Raw genomic sequence first — 22,742 nt, 5'->3', positions numbered from 1 at the left:
GACACTCCCTTTGACAATATACATATTTTGTGGTTATAATTCTCCTCCAGAAATCATTGCCGAACCACTCACGTCTGACATTCTGATCAGATAATGCCAGTTCCCTAATGTTGCATTTAAAAAGGGTGGATGCTTTTTTTTTGCTTCCAGATAAGATAATCATCGGATAGAGGAGGGAAAAAAAACTGTCGCGTCCGTTATAAAATAAATGTTGATAATATTGTCATCTCCGCTCTAAAGAAGTCTCAAGTTAGAGCAAAAGTCGTCGTCGGTGGATAGTTTTACGCAATTGTTGATAGCGATTAAAAATTCCCAGATTATCATTATTATTATTATTGTTATTATTCTAACCTTATTTAAGTTACGTTTCAGTCTGTAAATGGTTTTAAATTGCAAGACGTATTTCCAGAAATCTGAGATTTTTATTTGATATATTACCTATATCTGTGCACTTCGAACTGTTTATTTTACAGGGGGCAGTATTTGAAATATTTATCTAATATAATACTCCAGATCCTGAACGATTCGACCTTGATCGAGTTTGTTTTTAATTTATCCATAGGTGTGTGAATATATTAAGGTAGGAAGGGAGGGGAGAAAAAAAAGGACCAATAATAGCATTTCATCTGTTGAGTTTAATTGAGGCTCCGCTGATTGTCTTAGTTTTCTTTCAATCATTTGAGTCCTGTAACACAAAGCTTTGATTACAGTGGGAATTTTTTTTTCTTGTCGTGTGATCGACAGCTATTTCGATCTTTTCGGATCAAATGATCCTTAATTGTATTGTTTCCTTCATTTTCTAATTAAAATCCGGAAGATATTGTCTGGACTAAAGATTATCCTTAATTGTTGCACTTCCTCTCTTGCGATTCTTCTGAACAGAAAATGGTTATTCAACAGTCTGTGAAGTGTAACCCACAGACATTTATACTGTTACAGACAACAGAACATGCTTTAACCGGTAAGAAAGTGAATTTAGAGGTTATTGAGGTTATTTTTACGTGCCAGTTGTGCCCATTGAAAAATTCAGAAAGGCAATCAATGAATAGACTTTCATCTCTACACATTTTTCGAGTATTTACGGGACGAAAATCGTCTTTTATAACGTAAAATAATTACAGAATTCTTAATCCGATTTAACTCTTTAAGGCCTAAAATTAATTTATATATTCTAACATCTTTCCAAACTAAATCAATTGTCTAATTATTTGGATTAGGTAGAGATAGATTTAAACACCTAATCTATGGCATACAAGAGATTCTATATAATCTATACAATAGTTATTAACTAATACTTGCGTACGGAGCGAGGCCCATTATGACACGAGGAATAGTTTATTTAGCTTATATGTAAAACCAGCTTTGTGATTGAGGCCTCCTCCTCTTCCTTCGTGTTAATAGTAAAAATTTAATATTTAAAAAAGGGACCTTGATTATTTTATAATTGATTTTTTTTTCTAAATTGGAAAAAGTAAAGCCGTCGACTTAATTTTTTTGTTTCAGTTTTTAATAGGTACAGTACATAATTTAATTATACACTTACAAAGCACGAATTAGTCCGTCGGCATTCGTAGCAAAAATTAGCTTATGTCAATCTCGAAATTTAATTTGAAGTAGGATTATAAGGGATTTACAATGTGCATTAAGTAATTTCTAATGTTAATCAGAAGGGAATTAACTATCGTCGGTTGATTAGTCCGAAATTGGGGATTAAAGTATGGTAGACTATTAGTTTAGCGAATATATGGTTATTATAGTCGTGATAATTTAATATATAACATAAGATATTATAGAAAGAAGAAAAGGCCATATAACATTTTAAACGGCCATTTCTTTCTACTATTTAATTGCGAAAAATAGTTTATATTATACATATATTTTTAAAATTACTAATAAGAATAATAAACAAAGAAGTACATGGTAATTTATTCTGGATTTAGACTTAATCCCTAAGTTACTGACCGTAATTTATAGGAGAAAATATGTATAATTTTACATTAATATATATATTTTTTATAAGTCTCTCGGAAACACGAATCATTAATTTTTGTGACGAAAATATTCCGAAATAAACGAACTGAAAATTGGTAATGGCGACGATATTGATAATGCGCTTGAGATTTTAAAATATTTTTGATTATTTTCAAATTGTAGAAAACAATTTCTTTGTGTGTGTTCTTTTATGGCATTTCTAAATGATAAATCTTTAAAAAGTTGATCAGTAAATTAGACCGTAAGGTTAATTAACCTATTTCTAAATTAGATTTAAACATTAAGTTAAGGCCTATATATATTAGTATGTGTGTATGTAGATATTTATAATTCTTTCATAAATAAATGTTAAATTAATGTATAATTTGTTTTCGATTGAAAATCTGATATGATTTTTTTAAAATATTTTTACAATTTAAGATATATAAAGATACACATAATTGGAAAAATATGCAACAAAACAGGTTAAAACGTAAATCAATCTATAAATAATGTGATACTGTAATTGGGTTGCAACATTAATTTAAAAAAAAAAAAAAAGAAACGGGGGAGGGAGAGAGAAAACAAAATTTATTTATCATAACGTTATATTTTTATTTATTTAATTTAATAATTAATTAAGAAGAATTATTAGAATATAAACAATTGCTTTTGTCGAAGTTGTCGATCCGACATTCAAACGGCCCAGTTACTGTTTTGGTCTCCTATTTTTGTCCGTGATTGCTGAAGGAGAACTCTGTCAGCAGGTGGGAGGTTCGGTACACATGTTCAGACTTTTCACAACGCCTCTTATCGTTCATCTACAGACTTTAAAAAAGAAACTGCCAATTCAGTTATTGCCGACCAGAGAAAAATCTCCCAAAAAATGCTCATTTAGGTCGCATGTTTTCTCTTAAATAATTAGTTAAATATATGGCAAATTGACTATTGACTTAGTAGGTCACAACGGGCATTTAATAGGCCTACCCATTACTTCCTATTCCTAATATATTGCATATATATATGTATATTTTTTTTTTCCAACTCTCTTCGACACACCTGAGTTCTGCATCATTAATTCTGTTGTTCGTGCCCAAAATATCCATTTCCTTGTATGATTTAACTGACGAGATATATAAACTGCGTATTAAACATGAAGTATATAACCTTAATTATGGGATTATCTCGAGAATTATAATAAAAGTTTGGGTGAGTGTTCTATTAAGAACCTTTCGATACTTTTACATTAATTCGACGAAAAAAAAAAATCATTTATGGCCACGATTATTAATTAATTTACAAGCTGATTTTTTAAGTAAACTTATTGAAATCTTTTTTACTAGTAATAATAATAATAATAATAAATAAATAACTTTAATTAGAACGAAATCTTTCATCGGTTGTAAAGTTTAATTGTCGAGTTTGTTGTTTACAAATTTACAAACTTATTAATAATTCCAATTAAGTTCTAATCGCAATTTCGAATTTAAAATTGAGACTAAATTGGATTGAGTTTGATAATTTATGCATTTATTCAGGATTTACAAAAAGGACAATTTCAAATTTTTATTAACATTTGCAAAATTGATTTTTTTTTTTTTCCTTCCTTTTCCTTTCTTCTTCTTCTTCTTCTTCTTCTTCTTTTTTCATTTTTATTTTATTTCTATCGACCGTTGTGAATGTTGTTATAAGACCTACTACTATAATTGCCTAATTCTGGATACAATGCAGAATTCCTATTTGTTTTAAGATAAAAATTAATGCCAGTCGACTTATATTACAAATTAACATATAGATTGCTTAATAAAATTCACACCCAAACCATTAACCATTAGCGATAATAATAGATTATAATTTAACGTATACTTTAATTAAATTATAAATATTTAAGATAAATTATAGTCGCTGATTAATTAAAACAGCTTATTTTTTTTTTCTCTCCCCCCTCCTGTATTGTACAGCGTGATAAGGCAATGTACAGTCTACATTTATAAAGTTAGTTAATTTCTTAACACGTTGATAATTCGTTAAATATATTTTCTATATGTAAAAATAAAATAATAAAAGAGAGATTTCTTTTTCATTTAATATCAAATTTCACTTTGTTTTAGATCTAAATAAATTCTTTAAAGATGTTTGTCTTTATTAGTATTCTGCAATTCTCTCATTTATAAAAATATAGTCGATGTTGTAATCAAATAATTTCAGAATTTGAAAATAAAATTTAATATGTATTTTTTTTAAAAAAAAAAATTCTAACATCNGATGATTCAAATCGAATCTTGTATTATAACAACGAGGGAAGTTAAATAAAAATTTAACGGATATATAATACAAAAATATTAGATAAAATTTTAATTGAAAATAAAACTTTTTTTATTTTTTTTAAATTCTAAGAAGAGGTGTTTCTTTCCGTTACGTATTGTATTAAAATTAACTTATGCAACTAAATACTTGGAATTATATAGGCCTATATATATATATAGTAACATTAAAACTGGCCGTTGTTTAGAGGTTATTTTGTACGTACAGTACACCTTTAAAAAAGACAAGAAAAAAGAAAATGTCCGTTGTTTAGAGGTGATCGTTATTGGAGATTCAACTGTGTCTATATATATATAATTAATCTTTTAATAATACACGAATTCAGTTCAGTAAAATTTACAGATAATTGCATTTACTGAGACGAATTTATATTCCGTTCTCACGAAAGAAAGAAAGAAAAAAAATATGTAAAATTCAATATTTTCGGGGTAATAATATTTTTCTTAATACTGTTTTCCCCCTTCCTAGATTTTAAAAAATAAATTTTGCACTTTATTTAACCGATCGCCATCGAATATATATATCTTTATATATAAGCGATTAAGTATAATTTTTAAGATTCGATTTGACCCAAGAACATTATTTTGTCTAAATGTGAAGTTTAAAAATTCTGTTAAGAGCCATTTAGTTAGTGATTCATGAAATTGCATATAATTAAAAAATATACTTCCTTTTTTTTTTTTATTTTTTGCTCAGTCATTACTCAAATGTCTTCCAGTTGTGTTTCCATCTATTATTGCAGACGTTTGCGAGCGTCAGTTTCATTAAAAAGAATGTGAATTCCTTTATTCTTCACAATGTTATATTTCCATTATTATTAAATTAATGAAATAAATTTACTAAATTTCCCCCTTTTGCTTGTGTATTTTCGTATTTAGTTTTATTCTGCATGATCTGAATAGCATAAGAATAACTAGTTTCGATTCTTTCTTTTTTAAATAAATAAATTAATTATCTATATATGGTGCATATACTCATTTAGGTGTTTGATAGATTTACTTCATATTATTACATTTCTTTCGTAAAGAAAAGTGCATATTTAAACTAGAAAATTAATTTTTAGCTACTTCGACAATTTGTGGGACTGAATGCTCGTTAAATTAGCATGCTCCTATAAGAGCCTCACATTAAGAAATTTAATAGAAATCAGATTCCTCCTGTTGGACAAAATTAAAGCATTTAATGTTACAAGTAAAATTGGAATAGATTTTTTTTTCTTTCTTTCTTTCTTCCTTTCTTTCTTTCTTCTTCTTCTTCTATTTTATTTTTAAACATCAATAACGAATGTGTTTCTTCCTTTACTGATTTATCTCAGTACGTTAAGGATCTTAAAATAATTTAAAAAGCATTAGGATGTTATATTATTTAATTTTATTTTTTCGGAAAATATTTTCTTTTAATTTCCAAATATCTAAAACTGTACATTAATAACAATTAAAAAAAAAACTTGAAAATATCGAGCTGTTTTTCCGAAATTAATTAAAGCAAATTATTAGTTTCAAAGGGGAGGAAAAATTTGGTTTTCTTCTAACCATTAAAATTTATTTTGTTTTAAAAATTACTTTCTCCGTTCTGCATTTAAGAAATAAAATCGGTAAATGATTTTCTTGTATAGAGAGAGAGGGAGAGAGAGAGAGAGAGAAAATATAAATTAATTGACAAATTTAATTCACCAGCAGCATAAATATTCTTATATCTTATTGTGTGTATTTACTAATTATCTATTTATAATTAATTATGAGTTATATATTTAAATTTTATCGTTATTTAAAATAAATAATATATACATTTTAATTAAGTATATTGTACATAGTTAATTAAATATAAATATATACTTTGGCTTGTATATAGTATAATGTATGAAAAGATAATTATATAATTATTGTAGTTATGTACAGTACTTTATATTAATATAATTTAAATTTATCTTTTGATGTAATTATAATTATTAAAAATGTATTTAATATTGCAGTATGGAAGAAAATTTTAAGGTTTGTTAAATAATTCTCAATATTTTAATTTTATTTTGTGTAATTTCAGATACTTTACCCACTGAAGTCGAAGAGAAAACTGAAGAAAAAGCGGATTCGTCGAGTAAAATGGACGAAGCTTCAGCTTCTTCTTCAGCTTCAATGTTAAAACAAGCACTTCTTGAAAATCCTAAAGAAGCCGCTTCAACAAGTTCCGCTGATGATGAAGTTCATTCCTGTCCTTTCTGTAATTTTACCTGTAATAGCGATGCAAGACTCCAATCGCATGTCGAATCTCAACACTCCCAAAAAACCAATATGATTTCCTGTCCTCTTTGTCAAGAAAGCTTCAGTGAATGGAAACAGTTAGAATCTCATCTGATGGAAGTCCATCATGTGAATCAAGAGGGCGTTCAAAGATTACTTTTAATGGTAGATCAGTCTGATTGGATCTCTTCGGGTAATAAGCAGAGTTCGTTTGACGAACCTTCCGATTTAAAATCTAAGCAACAAGAAGAGGAAAAAGAAGACGTGGAGGAGAAGAATGAAAGTGAAGGAGGAGAGAAAGTTGGTGGGGATGACGTATTTGATGAGTTACCTTGCTCTGGCTGCACTAAAATGTTTAGTAACGTGGACGATTTGTTTAGTCATCAAAATGAACTTGGTCATTTAGAATTGAAACAGACACCTCGAGGTCCAGGTTATCTTTGTTGGAAAAAAGGATGTAGTCAATATTTTACTACTGCCTTAGCTTTGCAGATGCATTTTCGTGAAATTCACGCTCAAACGCCTCCTCTAGCAGTATCTGAAAGACACGTTTATAAATATCGTTGTAATCAGTGTAGTTTAGCGTTCAAAACGCTGGAGAAACTGCAACTTCATTCGCAGTATCATGCCATCCGTGCTGCTACTCAGTGTGTTTTATGTGGTAGAAATTTTAGATCAGTGGCTGCTTTACAGAAGCACGTGGAAAGTTTTCATACCGACATGAGTAAAGAAGAATTAGATCAGTATAAAGCTAGTCTTGCTAACAATCCATTATTAGTTGGAGGAAATGGAGGCGGGGTACTAGACCCTCAGACTACGGAATTGCTTAAGAAAGAGAGCAATCGAGATGATGAACAACAGGAAGAACAAGCGGAAGCGATTTGCAATCAAGATGACATTTCTCCTGAAACAGAAGTAGATGTTCCAGAAGCGGGTGATCAGGGTAGTAGTGATGGTCCTAAGGATCAAGAAGGACTGGAGGACTATATAAATAGCCAATCTGTCGCAGAAGATAGTTATAACGATCCTACAAGAAAGTACAAATGCCATAGATGTAAAGTCGCCTTCACTAGACAAAGTTATTTGACCAGTCATAATAAAACTTTACTGCACAGGAAAGGGGAGAAGCTAAGCTATCCGATGGAAAAATACCTTGATCCGAACAGACCATACAAATGTGACATCTGCATGGAATCATTTACTCAGAAAAATATCTTGCTCGTTCACTATAATTCCGTCTCTCATCTTCACAAATTAAAACAGAGCATGAAAGAAAGTAGCAGTTCCAGCACAAGTAGTACGACAATTACTACGACTACGGCCAGTATTAACTCAGCAACTACTACATCTGCTGCTTCTACAACTAATACCACGAATACAACTAGCACTAATGATTCCTATAACAAGCCATATAAATGTAACATTTGTAAGGTTGCCTACAGTCAAGGATCAACATTAGATATTCATATACGATCTGTTCTACACCAAACTCGTGCATCCAAGTTGCATGAGTTGGCTATGACTGGACAAGTTGATTTAAATGTTCCTCTGATCGAAAAACCTGAACCAAATCAGGCTCAGGATACAGCAGAAAATATACAATGTTCCTCTACTACTATGCCTCAGCTAACTCAGGTGATCAGCCCATCCACAAGTGTTCCTTCTAATACACAGATTCCTAAACTCCCGGATATGTCTGAAGTTCCTCTGAGCAGCACAGCTACCACGGGATCAACTCCCGTTACTAGTGCCTCCCCTCAACTATCAGTTCCTCCAGATCTCGCATCACTGCTGCCACCTCACAGTGCTCACTTACCTGTTTCCTTATCTTCCCAACCTATCCTCAGCTGTCAGCGGTGCAGTGCTATCTTTGTTTCTCAAGAGGCCTTGCTCCAACATCAGCAACTCTGTTGTTTATTTTCACAGCCGTCGCAATCTTTATTGAGCAGGGTATCAGCCATTACAACAAATTCACAAATGCCTCCAATACCTGGCATCACCCCGCCTCAATTGCAAGTTTCTGATTTATTGCAACAGAAAGATGACCAGGACCAATCAGTAAATTTGTTATATCCTCCAGAATTCTTAAGTTTAAAGCAACATCCTCCTCAATTAAGTCCTCAGTTAACTCAGCATCTTTTACGTGCTAAGTGCCAACAGCAACAACAGCAGCAGCAGCAGCAACAACAACAACAACAACCCTTTCCTCGCAGCAAACCGCTCATATACAAACATTTGCTGGAGAGTTTTGGGTTTGATGTTGTAATGCAATTTAATGAATACAGGCAAAAATATATGCAGAAAGATGATAAGAAAGAATTGTTAGCTTCTGAAAAAGTTATATCTGAAGAGAAGGAAAAAACGAAATCTCTCGATATTGATAATGAAGTAAAGTTTAAGGATACTGATTTACCAGAAATAAACAGATCTGTATGCACGAAATGCTTGAAAGAATTTTCTAGTATTTGGGTATTGAAGGCACACAGAGAAGAAATTCATGGGCAAATTGTCCCTGTCGATTTAGTGGAAAAATTTGCTGATGAATTTCGAATAGAATACGAAAAACGAGTTGCTCAGTCACCAAATGCCCAGGATGAAACTGGTAGTAATACTGATGTTAGTTCTCCAGCTGTATCTGCCGAGACGTCTGTCTGTCCAACACCATCTCTACAAACATCCTTGGCTCTTTCTATGTCAGCCACCCCACCAACTGTATCACTCGCTTCACAGTCTTCAGATGTTAATTCTACTGCCAATCAGATGGCGGCTCAACTACAGTTCAATCAGCTTCTGATGAGTATGGGACTTGGTATGGGATTGCCTATGGGCATGAACATGCCATTTCCTGCCGCAATGAATTTACACCCTCCTCTGATTCCTGTCATGATGCCTCCTCCATTAGATCCACTTATGGCATCAGCATTTAGCCATCCAATGATGCCTGGAACCGTTGATCCCAACTTTTTCGCAGCTCAGCAAAAGCTATTACAGCAGCAGCAGCAACAACTGTTACAAGCGCAGCAACAACAGAAAAGGGCTAGAACTAGAATCAGTGATGAACAATTGAAGATTCTTCGTGCTTATTTTGACATAAACAACTCTCCAACCGAAGAACAGTTAGTAGAGATGTCAGAAAAGTCAGGATTACCTCTCAAAGTAATTAAACATTGGTTCAGAAATACTCTTTTTAAAGAACGTCAGCGCAATAAAGACTCTCCTTATAATTTCAGCAATCCTCCTTCAACATATCTTAATCTAGAAGAATACGAAAAGACTGGTGAAACCAAAGTAGTTCCTATATCTAAAGATGATAACAATCAGAATGGTAACCAAAGCGAACAGAGTAGGTTCAGTAGTGCCGATGAAACAGATTCCTCTCAAGAAGGTAAACTGAAACAAGAAACATCCAACCATTCGATCATTTCTGAAGAGGATGCATCTGAGCAAAAATTGGAAGGACTTTCTCTGTCTCATCCTTCTGATCCTAGTTTGATGACAGCATCTTTAGCCGATTCAGTAAGGTTAGCAGATCCTTCTTCATCTTCCCATCCCTTACCGTCTTTCTCTCTTCCCTCCTCAACATGCACGTCTCCTTCCCTTGAATCTGCTAAATTAACAAACACTGTTTCCTCCAGTGGTATGTGCACTCTCACCACAAACACTTCAAACACATCTTCGGGATCCGGAAAACGAGCAAATAGGACTAGATTCACTGATTATCAGATAAAGGTATTACAGGAATTTTTTGAAACAAATGCCTATCCAAAAGATGATGATTTGGAATATTTATCCAAGATGCTGAATCTAAGCCCTAGAGTTATTGTTGTATGGTTTCAAAATGCAAGACAGAAAGCTAGAAAAGTATATGAAAATCAACCCCCTGTAGCTACTGATGATGATAGTTCAGGAAAATTTCAGCGTACACCAGGCTTAAATTATCAATGCAAAAAATGTCTACAAGTCTTTCAACGTTATTATGAACTTATTAAGCACCAAAAAAGTTCCTGTTTTAAAGATGAAAATCCTCTATCATCACAGTTAAAGCCTCTGCCAACTACAGAAGAAAAATCATCATCGCCTACTTCATCATCAGCAACAGCAAGGTCGCCTGAAAAATTTGGTCAGAATGGCACATATCGCTGTGACAAATGTAGTTTAGCATTTCCGAGATCTGATCTATGGAGAGAACATCAAATTGTTCATATCATGAATCCTACATTGTTTCCTAATTACTCATCAAACTCATCCTTTGGCATTCTTCAGTACGAAGCACAACAGCAATCCAATCCTAGTAAAAGAAAATTATCAGAAGAAGAAGAATCAAAGGAATCAGTGGAACAACCAAAAGATAAAAGATTAAGGACTACGATACTTCCCGAACAACTGGACTATTTATATCAAAAATACCAGATGGAAAGTAATCCTAGTCGCAAAATGTTAGAAAATATTGCTCGAGAAGTAGGATTGAAGAAAAGAGTAGTTCAAGTGTGGTTCCAAAACACCAGAGCACGAGAGAGAAAAGGACAATTTCGTGCCCACCAACAAGTAATTCACAAAAGATGTCCTTTTTGCCGTGCTCTGTTCAAAGCAAGGTCGGCTCTGGAATCTCATCTTGCCACAAGACATGCTGATCAGTATACAAAAGGTGACATCAACATTGATGCCTTGCCCGATGGGGACGCCGATTCGAACCAGGAGGCTCCATCCGCGTCGGGCAGTGGAGGAGAGGAAAAGGGAGCATCCACTAACGTGCCAACATCCTCCTCGTCTTCTCCCTCGGTACCATCGACGTCTGCTGAGTCCGTTCAAAATACCATGAAAAAATATTATGAAGATTCATTGAAAAAGTATTTGAACGATTTGTGCAATACAAGCAAGGAATCGAGTTCGATACCTGCTGATCTCACCTTAAAGCAGACGAAACCTGGGGAAAAAAAAGAAGGAGGGGATTGTCCCCTTGATCTGAGCAAGTCAATGAAGATGTCACTTGATCTGGAACGCAGTCAAGATGATCTACTAACTAGTTTGAGTGATAAGAGCATGGACGACGGATTCTCTCGTTCGATTTATTACGATGACACCAGATCGGAAACGCATTCCGAATCAACCGACAACATGGAATTGGAAGATGTTTCCTATGAGAGTAATCCAACGTCTCCTGCTCCATCTCACTCACCTAGGGGAAGTGGAGCAAACAAGAGATTCAGAACGCAAATGACCACTATGCAGCTGAAAGTGATGAAATCGATTTTTGCTGATTACAAAACGCCATCCATGGCCGAATGTGAAATGTTAGGTAGAGAGATTGGTCTGCCGAAAAGAGTTGTTCAAGTATGGTTTCAGAATGCTCGTGCTAAGGAAAAAAAATCGAAACTGGCTTTTGTTAAGACATTCGGACAGGAGATGGAAGTTGCCAAGCTTCCCGAAAAGTGCAAATTTTGTAACGTGAAGTATGACACGAAATATTCAAATACCATCATGCAAGATCACCTGTTTTCTAAAAGGCACATAGACCAACTGAAGACCCATATCGACAATATGAAAAAATTGACTGATACGCAAGATGCAACTGAACGTTCTGAGATTTCAACTCCAGGGACGAATGCATTAGAACAGCTTGTTCAACAACAAGAATTCGAACGTGCAAGTAGTCAAACCAATCTTATGCAGCAACTTCAAATGATGGGTCTCCAGCAGATGGCAGGTCTCCCCATCCCAATGAACCTTCCTCCATTTGGACAAAATGCGAGTATGTTGGGTATGTCTCTGGGATCTGGGAATAGGGAAGCTAAAGGAGAAACTGCGACCTCAAAACAAGACAACAATAATGGCGGAAACGAAGAAGAATCCAAAAGTCCAACAGAACATTCCAATTCGCAGTCTGTCCAAAAACATCAGCAACAATCATCACCTCAGCAACAGCCACAACAACAACAGCAGCAGCAGCAACAACAACAACAGCAGCAGCAGCAGCAACAACAACAACAGCAGCAACAACAACAGCAAGAAGGCAGAAAGAAAGATGCGACCCAGATCCAAGCATCCCAGGGAAATCCAGTAGCGAACCACGGCATGGATTTTCCCCTACCCACCAGCGAGGCAGCCAACCTGTTTCCTTATATGTATACGGGATTTCCTAATTATTACAGTGGTGTTCCTGGCTCCTTGTTTCATCCAGCCATGTATCAAGGTAGGAGTGATGTCTGAGTGCTCTCTATATCCCATCCCCTCATCAAGTGATGTTGCCATACTGTACATGTTATTTATCATTACAATAATTTATTAGTCATTTTTGTATCACGATGTGGGGTTAGTACAAAACAGGCACAAAAAGTTCCTGACAATATCTCGTGGAATGCATCTGTTTGTGGTGAACTGTATACCACACATTCGTTCCTACAGGCCTGTCCGATATTACTTGACCCTACAGCGTCTTTGTGCATAAGGATGTGTGGGTGTATATACAGTACATAGTTTTTGGAGCACTTTAATCTCATTAAGCTAATTTTTTTTAAATAACGCTTAGCCTCGACATTTAAAAAATGACATCAAAAATTTACGTGTAAGGACTATATCAAACGTGTATAGAAATAATTTATAAAAAAAAAAAAATTTGTGATGTCGTTCTACTTAGAAAAATGCATTCATTGATCGGAGGCTAAGTTATATTTTTATGTGTCGACTCAAACTGCCTTGCATGTATAGGGAATGGTAGGCTTTTATCGCAATTCGTCATACTGCTCAGAATATATTCGACGTCACATTTTTTTATATATTAAAAATAAAAAAAAAATAACCATTGACTGTGTATAGTATATAGTGAAAAGTAGAATGTTGCATGTTTTGATATTGGAATGCGGCATTGTTGCCAGTTATTGCATGAATTTATTTCTAAAATTATTATTATTATTATTATTATTCGACGATGTTTTCGAAAGTTGACCAAAGGAGATTGTTGTATGTAAGGATATGATAAAGCGAGTTGTTGACGTTTGTACATATTGATATGGTATTAATTATGTTTGCACCATCTAATGTAACCTAATCAAGAAACTTGTACAATAAAATCTGCCATGGAGAAATGAAAAATACTTAGTTGCCTGATGATTTTTTTTGTTGTAGATGTTTAAATTACTATTTTTTGCATGCGATTATTTCCCATAAAAATTTACTGTAAATCCAAGTTGTTGCTTGTTATTGATAGTCTTCAGATTGTTATTTATTTATTTTCATATTCCTCCCTTTTTTGCATGAGTAGATTAAAAGAGATGTTCAGTCTATTGTAGTTTTTTCTTTTTTTTTGTAAATGCTTGCGTATTATTTTGTAAAATTTTCTATGATGGTCATTCACTTTTATTGAGTGTGACAGGATAAGTTTTTTTTTAAAAGATCAATATTAACTGGAAGGTAAGAATAGACGGCGGATAAACTGCCGTATAAAGTTGTAAATAGATGTAATAATATAATATTCTGTTATAAATTGGTAGTTGCTTGCACGTCGATCATTGCTCTGACGTAATCAAGTGATTGGTTTGTTGCTCGGAACAGGTGGGTTTGTTCCCGTTAAGGTAGGACCATGGAAAGAGAAGGCCGCATTGTAGTAGATGATACTTCATTAGTCTCTATAGAAAGAATTATCTTTTTCGAAGCTCAAGTATTTTATTGAAATTTTACAATATATTTCTTTAAATTTAATTTAAAGAATTAACAAAAAGTATTTTAATAAATAATTAATACCTAAATCTTTAATAGTATTACGTATTAATTTAATATATTAGAAGTTTGAGGGAATGATTGGATAGGAAACTTACCTGTTCTCTAGAGATACCTATATAATTTAGAACATCATTTTATCTGTAAGAACATCCTGAAGGGAGAATTTTTGATTGATGTTTTCCGAGATTTCTCCATTAGTTGTCAGCCAACACTGTTCATTGGCCACAATTAATGAACTTTTTCGTTCAACCTGTAATCAAACTCTATTTGCAGGAATAAATGGAATTAGCGAGAAAAAAAAAATTGTCCAAGTACAAGCTGTTCGTTGGTAACATAACGGTAGATTTTTGAAGTAAATTATTTCTTGTATTTTTTTATTTTGTTCTTATCTAAGTTTTAAAACTGATAATTGAGCTCGACTTAGGTAAAGAGTTGATGGTATATTTTTTTTTTATACTTTATTCCTTTGTCCTATCGAGTACAAAAAATGATAGTGGAAAGCTATTTAGGTCGCTGCAAAAACAAGAAACATAAAAAAAAAAGTTACGATTGTTTTAGTAGAGGTAAATAGACATGAAAACGCGGGAGTGAAGGATTCGATCCGTCAATGGCCGAATGTTTTTTCATCGTATAAGATCAGAGGAGATGGCATCTGAATGAGATTAGTTCAATGGCTGCTGTTTGACGTCTTATCTGCTACCGGTATCACGTGAGTGACGATTTAGATGTTCATTGCTACAATGGATCTTTCAGATCAATATGTACACATGTCGAGTTAAGGGAACACCATTTAGTTCGATCGTTTTTCCCCGTCTTAAAAAATATCTTGTTGTGTTTTAAGCATCGAAAAAGATGACATCTTTATTGATATCGTAGATATTCCTTATAAAGACTTTTTCCAACTTCTGTTTTGATTATTCGGTCTTTACCCGGATCAAATGAAAATCTAGAAAGAAAGTAAACTAGAAAAATTAGGTTCTCGTTCCTAGTAAAGGTGACATTAACGATGTTTGACATCGTGAATCACGTATTCGTTCGGCGTGACAAGCGAGAACTGTAAAAATCCGAGAGGGAGTTGCCGACTTCAATACTACAACCGAAAGAAACTGGGATTATGATGTTTTTCATTTTTCATTTATTTGATTATTTATAATATTCTTCTACTGAATAAACTCTCGTTAATGAATTTTTCGTGATAGAAATGTTTGTAGATTATCAATTTGAATCGGTTAAATTTTTTTATTTTCTTTTTATTTAAATCTGATATGCCGTGTCATGCCGGTAACCCGAATCTAGTAAACGTTATCCCAAATATTTTTCCACCCCGAAGCCCTATTCAATTATATTCAACGTTATCCATCATGTATGAAGACATGAAACATTTATGAATTCTCGAAGAATCCATTCTATCTTATAATGGGACTAAGAAATTAGTAATTATTATCTGGAAAACTCGAGAAAAGGAGAGAGAGGTTTTCTTTTTTTTTTTCTTTTCTTTATACGTTTCGTTTTCGATTAAAATATTTATTTATTTATTTATTAAATGCCGTTTTATAAAATGTATAATGGAATTTGGTTTTCTTTTCACTGCAACACGCAAGCAATTAGTAATACATAATTTTAATTAAAAAGAACAACCACTTATAAGAGCAACTATGGCGTCATTGTGGCGTACTTTTTCATGTAACCACAACAGTGATGGAGGTCAATTAATGCCGTCTCCTTGGCGACACTATAGACTGAGACTAATGGGGTTGGTTGTGTAGCCTTTTACCACTGTCAACCTTCTAACAACAGACCCATCAAACATTCTATGCAGTCAGCTTGGTCCCTTTTCTCTTCTCCGCTGAAACCATCTGCTTGGAAAAATATCAACGAATGAAAAAACGGAAGAGATAGCTGTTTGTGAATTATTCTCTCCCCTGTTTTTTTTTTTTCCTCTTTTATTCCGCGATTAATGTTTAAGACGAAATACTTTTAGCTCCCGCGTTTGTTTCCTATTAACGCTAGAAGCTTTCCTTCAGGTAACTTCCTGTACTATTGTCTCCCACACTGAGGTATTTATAACAATTATTTGAGTGATGTACCATTAGTTCCACCCGAGAGATGCAATATGTGGTAAAGTCCACCTTCAGGGATTTCGGAACTCGTTCGACTGGTTTTCTGGTATCATTCTTTCCACCTGCCTAGTTCAACGTACACCTTGACCACGTGGTCGGCATATGGCACCTGACCCTCAAAAAGCCTCGGGCTACTCACGTTTGCCTTGTGTGGCCATGCACAGCCTCCGTCACGTCTCCCTATTTATCTGGATCATCTTGCTGTTTATTTACTGATAGCTGGCTATGATATGACATGTCAACCTAGACACCTTCGCTCTGTTCGGTTTATTTAGCTTTATTCTCCCCCTCCCTCTCTCTCTCTCTCTTTTTTTTATACCAGATTAGTTTTGTCTTTCTAGGATTCTTTTTATTGTTCTTTATTGAATTAACTGGAAACGTTATGAGGTCTAGAATTAAAAAAAATAAGAGAAAAAGAAACGAATTGGCTATTTAAAGAAGAAAACGTTAATGCTAGTTGGGAATAACAATAATATTACAAGAAGCTCTTCGTAAAATAATCGAAATAAACATGTACACAACGTTCGTATCGATTTAGAACACCAAGGAATATTCATATCGATCAATGCTTTTTCTCTCTTTTTTTCTTTTTTATTATTATTTTTTTTATTCTTTCAGAAAGTATTCTCAGCAATGAAGTCGATGAGAAATTTTAAGATGTTCGGTATAAATGAATGCAATCTCTCTTCTCGAATTTCTCTCTCTCTCTCTCTGTAAATTTTAAATCAGTAGGAAAAACGGATTTGATCTTTGCTTCTTCCGGAAATTATTCGATTAAATCAGAAAAATGGCAATTAAAATATAGTAAGTCTATTAAAGAATAGCCAATAAAATCTAATGTTCCGGATAAATTATTTTTAATAATTCGTCGGCAATAAATCATTCGATGGTATAGAATGACGTTGTCGTATTCACAATAATATCTGAAAATTCTCGACAAGAGTCGTCCTCCGTCATGATAGATCGTAGTTTCCTGGTATATCTGAATATTTGACAGACGCAGGAAGTGATCAGCAGACGTATTACTTCCGTCGAGTTGCTTGAGATTTTTGTCCCTATTTGACGTCACGCTCGACGATCGTAATAATACAGTTTGGATGGACAGGAAGCTCATTGGCCCTAAGAGATGCCAACCAAGGAGGTAATAGTAGCTCTATCTCCGTCATCAACTTTTGTTTTCATTTAACTCCCTCCATCATTTAACATTTCTCAGATTTTTCTATTTCCAATGGCGTTATTATTGTCCGTTTTATGTGTTTATTTAATCTAAAATAATTTAAAATTATTAATAATTGCGCTCGTATTTTTTTAATCAGGAATCTAAAATAAATAAAATAAAATAAGAAAAATGACTCGTTACCGAAGAAAATTATGTAAATAAGAAGAATAATTTTAATAAATTCATAAAGAAATCATAAATTAATGAGATTGTAGATAATATTTATCATTATATTTTACGTAAACAAAGGCAAAAAAAAAAAAAAAACGATGGTATTGAAAAAGGGGAGAATTGCTTATTAACAATGGAAAAACTAACGGGATGAACTGAGAACGATCGAAATCTATTCATCAGTAAACACCAAGAATCAATTAAGCAACTAACATCAGAAGGACAGAATGACCGGAAGGTATTTACCAAAAGAACGGTCTGAGTCAGTTGGTCACACAGTAACGACGTTAGCCGATCAGTAAAGTAGCTAAAGTCCAATGTGTCCACTTACACGCTACCATTTAAATCCAAACGGCTTTGCGCTCCGAAAGCAAGTAAAAATAAAATGGTGCCCCGGTGATGAAGCTCCTCTCTCCCTTTTTTTTTTCTTTTTGTTTTCTTTTTTCTTCTTCTTCTTCTTCTTCTTCTTTTTTATCTTTAGTAGAAGCGCTGGTTAGGCCCGTTCTATTATTGCGTCTCTCCAATTTGTATGTAATTGTGAGCCTTCCATATTTATGCAGTATGGTGGCAGGTGCTGGCGAGAGTAGCTATTGATTTTTCCAAGATTTCGATGCAGACATCCTTTGCTTGTGACATCCAGGATTCTCTACCATCATTAGTCGGACACGAGGGCAAACGTGAAAGAAAAAAAAAATAAAAATAAAAATAAAAAAGAAGCTTCGCTATATAAACCTGCTACCTGCATTTTTGTGAAAAATCTTTTCTAAAAGAAAGAGATTGCTAGCTACATTTTTTTTTCTTTTTTAACAGATAGGCACATACACTGTGTGTTTTCAGTTTTGACTGAAGAAATATTTTTTATTAATTAATCCTTCCTAATAATTTTTCCTTTCTTGGAAAGTAGAAATGCATCTTTCTCCATTGAATTAAGGATAATTTGGTCGGTGACAGTTTTATATGAAAGGCTTCTTTAACGAGCGGTCTTTGACAAAGCCTTAGAAATAATGTTAACATAATTTTACACAGAAATTGCTTAATGAATCAGCATTAATAATTACCGGTTGTACTAGTAGGATTATTTAATTTTACGTCAAACTGTCCACTCGAAAAAGAAAAAAAAAAATTCTATTAAACTAATACCAAAGGTGGAGTTATAGTGACCTCCAATTTTGGGAAGGAAACAAACTATTATTATTGCTTTGCGTGCGTTGGCCGAGGTCTCATCTTCGTTCTTCTACAAGGTCATTGACATCGTAATGAAACGAGTTGGAAAACCAGAATTTCGTCATAATGCACATCACCCTACTGTGGACATTCACGGGTCTTAACCTTAATTAACATAAATATTATTTTAAAAATTCATTTGGGGAAAGAAAAAAAGCATTTGTAAATAATGATTTTTCGTCCTTCTAGTGTTAATAGTTCTTGTTGGAAAATATTAAAAGAGAGTCTCTTCTTAATCGAATCTGGCTTTTGAATTAATCTGTCCTCTCTCCGAGTACCTCTTGTTAATTGTATAAATTTGTCTTAAGGCGGTAATTATAGTCTCTTAATTAAGTCTTAATGAGTGTTTAAAGGATTCGATAATTGCTTAGATTACTCGCTCGTAGCAGCCAAAGTGATTAGAGAGAGATGATTCTTTAAGCGATGCCAGTCAATAAATATGTTTTATTTGTCTAATTTTTTCTTTTCTTTTTAGATATTTTTGGATGAAGGATTTTCGTTTGTCTTTATAGCAACTTTGCATTTAAATAGAATTCCACACGTTCATTTTATTTATTTTAATTTTTTACAGCTAGCGATTTTAATTCAATTTGTTTTATTCATTACTTAACTAAGTAATTTCATTAAACGTTGCAAGAAATGCGTACATAATGTTATTTAAGGACAAAGTCTCTTCTATACTTTCCTAATTGGAAATTTAGACTGGAAATTTTTACCAAGTTACGTGATGTTAGTAAATTTTATACTACAAAACTATGCAGATTAAACTAATCTGGAATGAAATACGTGACCGTTTATTCCGTTTTAAAATTATAGCAAGAATCTTTTATATGTAAATGACTTGTTATAATTTTAAAATATTAATTGAAGACACTACTAATTTAGTAGAAAGGATTATATCTGTAAGTTAAGCCCGGAAGAGGAATGATTTAAATAATTGCAGTTTGTGTGTGGCTCGTCCCTCCGCTTCCTTAATTTTCTGCAAATAAAAGAAAAATAAAGAGAGAAGGAGGAAAAAAAAATGGAGTAGAGTGAAATATGAGGCTATGGTTACACTAAGACGTATGTAGACCAATGTGCCAAAACGGGAGAAAATCACAAAGACGTATATACGTAATTCACTTATACCTTTCACCGAAAATATTCGGAAGAATAAGATCTTTTTTTAATGAACTCCTACCACAGAACAGCTCTAAGAGTTCATCAACTTTTCCCCTCATTAATTTTTCTGCGACAGACTAAAAACTCCGGAGCTATCTATTTTTTCCTTTCGTTTAAAAAAAAAAAAGAGAACAATGTAGTATGTGGACCGTTCATCTAACAGCTACTCAAGCCCTGAGAGGTAATAGTATTAACTAAGAGCCTCCACTGGCTTGTAACGTCGGAGACAGCATCCCGCTGCGCTGCTGTAGGAGACGCTGAAGGAAAAAAAAGACAAAGGATGCGGAGAATATTAATCGGGGGACGGTGGGGATACGGTCCCTTAATGTCTCCCCGCTGGCGTGACGTCAGGTCCCAGTCGAGAAGGGTCTAGATCCCTCTCTCTCTCTCTCATCCGACTGTTTAAATTGAAATGCAAGTATCCATGAAGAGAAGTAAGAACATTAAGGGATTGTATACATGTCGAAAATTTTGTCCATCAGTTGCTAGAGGTTGCTGGGGATTTATACTGTATTTTGCAAAGACGGATATTAGATTGGCCGGTCACGTCATACGCCAATGTCTGATCGAGACGTCTAAATTTGCAATGTCCACTTTAGACGACTAAAACGGTTCATTGACATAATTGATTTCGTTGCCCTCTCTAATTTTTCCTACTCCCTTATCGATTTATTTTGGGGGAGGATTTTAAAAGGATAAGTCCATTTAACGGATTCGTCTCCGCAACGTAAATGCAATTACGCAGCGTGACGATAATAACTGGGATGTTATAAAATGTGTCGGAGGCCATCCCCACGAGGGCACGTTAGCCACGTAAGAACATCTGTACTAGTTAGAAGATTTAAGGAGCAGGTAGAGCATTGTGTCCAACCCCGGTAGCTCGGGGGCTGGCGAGACAATGAATGTATGTCAAAATGTGTGGGAAAATGTTATCTCACTCCCGTGCTCTACAACTTTTCTATTGGCGAGAGGGATTTTTCCTCACACGTCCTCTCATTAGACACACAGTAGCATTTGGGACAGGTCTTATTTGGCTCTCTTTCTTAATCTTTGTACCCTTCGCATTATTGTTTGTGATGAAAAGATTGCCTTAATCCATACTTCAATACTGGAGATATGCCAATGTTAGAAATGTCGGAAATAAATTATCTCGGTTTAGAATTGGTTTTCTAATATAGATATATTAAAGAAGTTATGGAGATATTCGATCGATATCCAACCATCATGTCTTCCACAGCTGGATATTTATTTGGTTGATGATGTGGCTCTATAGGTTTTCTCTTTACGATCAGTAAATCTTATATTGTAGAGAAGAAAAAATCAAATGCCTTTAACTAAGAATTTGCAATGCCAAGCGAAAGGAACAAGCCAAGGGTCGACAGACAAAAGATTTTTTCATTCGGAGCCCCTCTGTACGCTTTGTGATTTTGATCAAGGACCATTTCCTCGCTATTCTGTGTATGGCACGCAGAGATGACGAACTTACAGAAATTTGATTCAATGCGGAAGAAATGTACAAAGTTTGTTTTCTATATTCTTGGATTATATCCTGTAATTATTTCAAGGCTGGCCTAACGTCGCATATTGTTTTATTATAAGCGTAAAGCCCTTGTTATCTTCAAAATTGGATGAGGTAGATTAAAAAAAAAAATACTTGGATGGTGGGTTAAATTCCGAAGGCCGAAAAAAAATTGTCAACGTATATTAAGAATGCAAGTTTCAGTGTTTATTTAGTCAAACTAATTTAAATTTTAAAGCGATTGTTATATGGATCAGTATTGCAATTATCTGGTTACGTATATGTAGAGATAGATCAATGAATACCCCGGAGACACGACCGCCTCTTTCTACTGTCTCTGACACCCAGAAGCAGCATCGATCAATACATTTATTCCATTCTCATACATCCAATCTCTATTGTCATAGGTTTGTACAGCATAGAGTACATGTATCCGATGTTAAACTGGTTTATCATTCATAATATATTTAGTGTTTTTAGCCTTCTTTAGGTCGAAACCATGGTGCCAATCTCTCGCACATTCTCCGATATAGGCAAAACTTGATTCTCCAATTGAAATGCAACTTGAAATGCACCTGCTGACGCTACGTGATCGGCCTGGCTATTACAGTAACTTGCACCCTGGCTGTGTGTTTTTTTTTCACTCGTCTTACTTTCGTATTATTAACATAAACCGAAAACGTAACCTCTCTATACAAAACGATTTACTGCCTTTCGAGTATCAATCAGACAGCTAATTGGATGCGTGTAGGGCACTCGATCCGAGCTATCCAATCATTGTCCTCTTCACAAAAGAACATTTGTTGGGCATCCATGTGATTCTCACCCTTACCAGGCTGATTTATCGGGTCTGTTATCTTGTGACTCGTAGATGTCAAATTTGACCAGCAAAGTACCCCGAGCTTTCTTATCGCTTCTCATCTCTTCTTATTTCTTTGTTCTCCCGCTTCTTCCTGACTCGGTTTTATCTAAGAAGAAAATAACGACGAATACCTCCCGTTCTCAATCGTATATTTTCTAACCTTACATCGTAGCCATCTTTTAAACCGTAAATTCCACACATCTTGGTCGACTTTTGC

The 22,742-nt window shown here is 34.0% G+C and overlaps 1 protein-coding gene across 4 annotated transcripts in view; it reads left to right on the top strand.

The window, feature by feature from the left end:
• Positions 1-22,742, top strand: part of LOC111633334 (zinc finger homeobox protein 4-like) — a 58,923-nt gene that overhangs the window by 16,920 nt on the left and 19,261 nt on the right. For all 4 annotated transcript variants that reach the window (XM_023377885.1, XM_023377886.1, XM_023377887.1 and 1 more), the window contains one exon: positions 6,337-12,723. In XM_023377885.1, the coding sequence (XP_023233653.1) occupies positions 6,337-12,723 (6,387 nt within the window). The remainder of the gene's footprint in view (positions 1-6,336; positions 12,724-22,742) is intronic.

This window comes from Centruroides sculpturatus, unplaced genomic scaffold (assembly GCF_000671375.1).
Source record: "Centruroides sculpturatus isolate CEXI.00-Female unplaced genomic scaffold, Cexi_2.0 scaffold888, whole genome shotgun sequence".
Classification (NCBI taxonomy): domain Eukaryota; kingdom Metazoa; phylum Arthropoda; class Arachnida; order Scorpiones; family Buthidae; genus Centruroides; species Centruroides sculpturatus.
Note: the sequence above shows the minus strand (reverse complement) of the source record. Positions and strands in the feature narration are given on the sequence as shown.